The sequence below is a fragment of the Gastrolobium bilobum genome, unplaced genomic scaffold, assembly GCF_033153095.1.
Source record: "Gastrolobium bilobum isolate Gb01-03AN ecotype WA unplaced genomic scaffold, APGP_CSIRO_Gbil_v1 utg3506, whole genome shotgun sequence".
Lineage (NCBI taxonomy): Eukaryota > Viridiplantae > Streptophyta > Magnoliopsida > Fabales > Fabaceae > Gastrolobium > Gastrolobium bilobum.
The window spans coordinates 277,223-283,787 of NW_026897168.1; the positions used below are offsets into that span (position 1 = coordinate 277,223).

The window sequence follows — 6,565 nt, forward strand, 5'->3', positions numbered from 1 at the left end:
TCCTTTGAGTCAGCTTTTGGGATAATGATTTTAAAATATTGGATCAATGTCAATAGAGTGAAAGTCGCTCCCTTAGAGGGTTGGCAATATTATGAATTTCACATTGGTTGCCCATATAACTAATGTTATATTTATGATTTGAATTTTGATGTGATTTATTAAGCTGAATTCTCTTTATAGAATGAGTTAAATATCTAGTATACATAAAACTAGAGTTGAGCATGGTAAAGTGTGTTCGACTTGTATGATATTAAGTTGACCGGTAGGTGGTAATAATGATAAAGATTAATATAATTTCAGAATAAATTAAAATTATAAAAATATATTTTTTCTGGAATGGATCGGGGGAGGGGCAAGAATTCGCGGTCGCCCCTCCCTAAATTTTTATTTTATTGTTATATATAAAATGATATTTGTCTAATAATAATAATCTATTAGAGCACATAGTTAGCCCCTTCCTAAAAAATATTTATAATAGGTTAGTTCATCTTATTATTCTTAATAACACATAATTTTGATATTTTATTTTCAACCCCATCAAAGATTTAGTATTTTTTTAATCATCTAAAATAACTTATTTTCTTAACCCTAAAACGACGTCGTTGTTGAATAATTTAAAATAAGTTATATTGGATGACTAAAAAAAATACTAAACCTAAAATATATCGTTTCTAATGTCAGGAGATGGTATGACTTATGAGGGTAAGGCTAACCTTAGTTACATTATACCTAGCAGCATGGTAAATTCAGTACCTGGGGCCAACAGTACCTTTTATATAAAACTTGTATGTTAAGTTGGTCTTGGTTTTCAAACAAATATGCATCGAATTTCGAAACCAACTTTGCAATCACTTTATTTTAACTGAAGCTTCTTCTTCTCCTCTTTCTCTGTATCCATTCGTCTACTTCTATTACTCTTTCTCTCCCTTCTTAGCCTTGGCGCTAGCTAGTTGGTTCATGGATATTGAACTCTTGTGGGCTCTTGGGGGGTGGTTTCTTCTCTCAAATTGCATGGCAGAACCTGCTAAAACATCATCACCAATCTCAGAAGCCTTCTCAAAAAATTCACACTCTTTCATGCAATTCCTTACATTTCTCTTCATTGCTCTCCTCCTCATCGATGTATCCCAAATACCAAACCCATCTGTCATGGCTTCCTCACAACCCATGATGAAATCATCAGAATCTACTATGTGTACCACAAAATTGCACCCTCAGAAAACTCAGAACTCGCCTAGTTCATCTAAGGATGCTGAAAGAGAATTTGGAGTTGAAGCTCATGAAGTTCCAAGTGGTCCAAACCCTATTCAAAACCGGTAAGTGAGAAGCATAATACTTTGTTCTTTTGGAAAAATGAGAAGCATAATACTAGCTAGTACCAGCACAAATGATCCATAGCTTGCAAGTTAAAGATGACAAGGATTTGTAGCGGCAGAGATATTATAATGGTCATCTTTGTAGTTTTTATTTTAGATCATCGTTAGTACATATTACTTGTCCTCGGTGAGGCACTAATTTTTCTATTATATTTATGTACGTATGTATTCGCCTATATACTTCTTTCATATTTAGATGATATGGTGTTTATATGGCGTTGGCGTTGGCGTTATAAGCATTCAATTCCATATGCCTTATAATATGTGTTATCTTTTCTATATTTTTGGCCTTCTACCTCTGTGTATCAAAAAGGAAAAAGGAGTTCAAGTTTGTGATTGGGTTGTTTGAAATTAATTTGTATTTTCCTTTTTCGTAAGATGGTACTCTTTTCCTTTCATTAATTTTAGGACAATTTGATTATGATTTTGTTTTCTCATTATTGTAGCCCTCTCCTTTATCTTATATTAAGGGTTTTATTGTTTCTCAATGAATATGAGATAATATCTCCAACAATTTACCCAAAAATTACATCATTTGGGGATTGTGAGAATTAATGAAACATATTTTAGAAATTTTATTTGTTTCTTGTTATATGAATTTTATCAAAACAACATTCCCTCAATTCCTGGTACAATGTGATTTTGAAGTTGTTGGAAATAATTTTATGTCATCTTGATAAAAAAACAATAAACCTTTTATTGAGTCTGTTTGGATTGCCTTCCCAAAAAAGTCTTTTTTATGCCTTACTTATTTTAAAAGTGTATTTTTATAAAAACTAAAGCTATTTAGATTTTTTTTTTAAATTTTGAGTTTTAACTTCTATTTTTTTTAAATTAAAATTTTTAGGTTAAAAAAAAAAAAGCAGGTTTTTGACTTTTTTATGACTTGTGGCATCCAATTTTTTTTTTTTAGAAGTGCTTTTTCCCCCTTAAAAAAGCAGCTTTTGGAGGGGGGGAAAACGGCTCATCCAAACGTGCTCTTAATGCCATCCTTCGCATCAAAATAGGATTTAATACCTAATAGCTCTAGGACAGGTGAAGGTGGGGTTTGCATGAGTTTCGCTGCATTTTATTGGGTTGCAAAGCTGCACTAGTTGGAAGAAGAAAGGGGAAGATAAGAACGGAATCTAAGGCACACAAGAAGCAGTGGTGTCTTGATCTGTGACCCAAAATAGTGAGAGGACATGCCAACTTTTGTTTTTTATGTGCAAAATTATTTGATCAATGTTTTTACGCTTTTGGTGATAAAATTAGTTTCTCCACTAATAGACCCAAATGTGTTAGAAGGTCCAATAGGGTTTTGGGTCAGTCATAGTAAGTCAAATAATTGACTTGGCCAAAATGAATTTTGGCATAATTTAAAATTTGAATTTCAAATTTAAATTATGAGCTAAGATAAAATTGAATTTGGATTTGAGTTTAAATTTAAGTTTGAAATTTAAATTCGAATTTTGAATTCAAGAGGTTAAGGATAATTTTGAATCCAGAAATTTTCGCCTAAAAAAAAAAAAAAACCAAGAACCCTAGTTCTTGGCCACCTACATCACCCTCATCCTCTATTTTTCCCCACTTAACCTCAAGTCACCATCATAGTCTTGAGGAAATTAAATATAAACACTTGAAGGCTCAACCTTGCCATCTCCTAGCAAGCATCCAAGGAGGAGGATAAAAAAGGAAGGAGTTCACACTTGTGATCAAGGGACAACTGTGTGCATTATCGTTAGAAGACACCATACACTTTGGTGGGGTGTTCGCGGTCTGGATTTGATCGATTTTGAAGAAAAAATTATCCGATCCAATCTCTTCGGTTTGGTCATTTAATCATCCATTTAGTTTGGATTTTTTTTTAAATCCGATCCAATTCAATCCATTTTTATTCGGTTTGGATTGGATCAGTTTTCGATTTTGCGAAAAGCCTGAAATTTCAGTCATACAAATAACTAGCTATATCAAAATAAAGACATTTAAAATTACAAACCACTGAAAAATTCAAGTCTTCAAATTAAAACAAGTTGTAAAACTCTTAAAGAGTTAAAATAGATTAATAAACAATAAAAAACTAAAACAAGATAGTTTGATATCAATAACATCAAAGATTTCAAGTCTACAAAATAACAAGATTCCAAGTCACCATCTTTCAAAAATAATAAATACATAATACATTGGATCGATTTTCACCAATCAAACCAAAAACCGATCCAATCCAATTAAAATATGCGGGTTTTTTTTATATTTTTGGTTTTGGTTAATTCGGTTATTGGTTTTTCGGTTTGGTTACCACGATTTGAATCAGTTTGGATTGATTGATGAACACCCTATGACTTTGGTTCTTCAAGTGAAAAGGTACAAACTTTAACCCATGTATGTCTTTAACATGTAGATTCTAGGCATGAACACATGAGGAATATAAAGGGTTTATGTTTTCTGCATCGAAGACAGAAATATTTTTGTTTTCACCCTCATGCGCACACCATGGTAAGACTAAGGTGCTGCCTTTCCAACTTTCACGTGGTACCAGAGCCTTCCTCATTACCATAAGAGTCGTGTGGTTGTTTTCAATGAATTTTCAAAAATTGTTTTGAAACCTACACTCAGTTCATGATTCTTGAAAATAATATCTTTATGAAAGTATAGTTCTTTTCATTAATAAATATTTGACCTTTCATGGGAAAAACCTTCACCTTGTGGAGACAAGGGTGGCAGCCAAACCCTAGTGGGACTAGGGAAGTCGCAACCTTGATGGACAAGGCCACCAATCCCTAGCTATGACATAAGGGAGGCATGACAACCCCTATGCATGATAAAATTTCAATCTTGATTCATGATTTTGTCTAATCATCAAAAGTTGATGCCTTTCTTGTAGGTGATTCAATGGTTGTTTCGGATTTGCAAATTGTTTGCTTATATGTTTCTAACCTTTCTTGTAGGTACATGAAACATGGATGGTCATGGTGCTTTGAATGTATGTTTAAACTTCAAACTTCAAATTTTGATTTTCTTTTGGTAAATGAGATTGTTTTGTCTCGATTTAAATTTTATGTCGTTATTTTCTATATACAACGATTGTAATAGAACTTGGGAAGTAAAATTTTGATCGTGGGAGCTCAAGAGGATGGGTTGGCTATGGAGACCATGCCAAGAGATGCAATCAACCATGTAGATGGAACCGAGGCAGATTTGATGATGACCAAGATTTAAGGCAAGAGATGCTTTGGATGGAAAATCGGAAGGCACTATGATCATCCACTTTGAATTTGTTTTTCGAATATGTATGCTTTTAATTTTTGAATCTCAAATTTGAAATTTTGAATTGTGAAATTGCGACCTATGTAGCACCGATACTGACATGTGACACGACACGACACGACACTCCGACTCGTTAATTCTAAAAAATGTTAGATTTCGACACGTTAGGACACGTTTTGATATAAAATAATATTTTTAATTTATGTAGTGTATATTATATTTAATATTCAATAATTTAATAAAATATGAAGTTAAACTTATAATACCTATCAATTTTGCAAAGAAACACAAGATATCCCAAATATTTATATTAAACTCAATAAAATGGTATTCATAATCGAACGAATCTAATAGTTGGAACTAAAAACGCAACGCAACACAACCTTTGAACCATTTTTTGAGTTTCTACAACGCGTGTTGGAGTGTCGGAGAGTGTCGAAGAGTGTCGGGAAGTGTCAGATACGACACGCCAAGGTTTTTGAAGTGTCGGTGCTTCATAGATTGCGACTAGTGTGCACGTTGTTAGTAGACGCGATCACGATTCGACTAGTATGCATGATAAAACAAGCCACTTAAAAATTAACTATGTGATAGCTGGTGTATCTCTAATTATGCATGCAAGATAAAATAAAGAATTAAAGATATGAGACCGAAAAGGAACCCTTACAAAATTTATCTAGCGCGTTTGATTGCCTCCCATCATCAGTGGCACTTAAATCCCTTCTACATGACAGTGCTCTCTAGCTCAGCTAAGACCTATCATTTCATTAGGTAACAGTGTCATTCAAAGTGTATGACACTAACAATGATGGTTTGTGCTAGACTAGATATATAGTCTACACTCTAGTGGCTTAGGCAGATCTGTGCATTTAGGGCAATGATGTCAGGTTGTTACATAATGATGTGACACTAAAAGACAAGGTGTTTCAACCAGATGATCTAAGAGAAAACTTATCTCATGGATTTGGCCTCATTTAGTGTGATTCAAATTAGGATCATAACCCTAATTAAAATCACAAGAAAGTGGCGCCTAACTAGTAGTCTTCCAATAAAGAAATTTTTTTCCTCAAAAAAAGAACCAAGAACCCTAGTTCTTGGCCGCCTACCACCATCACCCTCATCCTCCATTGTTGCCCCACTTAACCTCAAGACACTATCATAGTCTTGAGGAAATTAAACTCAATCACTTGAAGCTTCCACTTTGCTATCACTAGCAAGTATCCACGCAAAAGAGGGGTAAAAGGAGAAGGAGTTCTCACTTGTGATCAAAGGACAACCGTGTGGACTATCATTAGAGGATGCCATACACTTTGGGTCTTCAAGTTAAAAGGTACAAGCTTTAATCTCATGTATGTCTTTAACATGTAGATCCTAGGCATGAACACATGAGTAACATAAAGGGTTTATGTTTTCCACATCAAAGACAAAGAAATTTTTTTATTTTCACCCTTATGTTTGAACACCTTCATAAGATCAAGATGCTGCCTTTCAACTTTCACGTGGTATCAGAGCCTTCCTCGTTACCTGAGTTTCTAGAATTGCTTATGGCTTCTTGTAGTTCTTCTATCCACAAAACAACATAATTCTTACACAGAAAGGAGAAACCTCTATTTATTCTAATCCTTCACAATATACTCAAATTAACAAAACCAATAGAGTTTTTATATGTTCATCCAATCATACTTACTTAACTCAAGGAAATATAGCCATTCCTTCTTCTAACTTAGAGATGTTTCCCCTCCTCTTTTCAGCTTCAGTGGTTGTATGCAAAGGCTCTAATGAGCAAAACAGAAAGGGAGTTATCTTAACTTAATAGCCCATATTATAAAGCTTTGAGAAGTAGTAAGAAAAGGTTCCACTCTTACCTATCGTTATCCTATACCTTGAAACTTAAATTATCTATTCTGTTTCTCCGATTCCTTTCCTCTCCATTGAAAGTAGCA

The 6,565-nt window shown here is 33.8% G+C and overlaps 1 protein-coding gene across 1 annotated transcript; it reads left to right on the forward strand.

Annotated features, from left to right (window-relative positions):
• The first annotated feature begins 877 nt into the window (after positions 1-877).
• On the forward strand, positions 878-1,507 carry LOC133304647 (CLAVATA3/ESR (CLE)-related protein TDIF-like). Its single transcript, XM_061504694.1, has one exon. The coding sequence runs from the start codon at positions 958-960 to the stop codon at positions 1,318-1,320; it is 363 nt and encodes a 120-aa protein (XP_061360678.1). The 5' UTR covers positions 878-957; the 3' UTR covers positions 1,321-1,507.
• Positions 1,508-6,565: the final 5,058 nt, after the last annotated feature.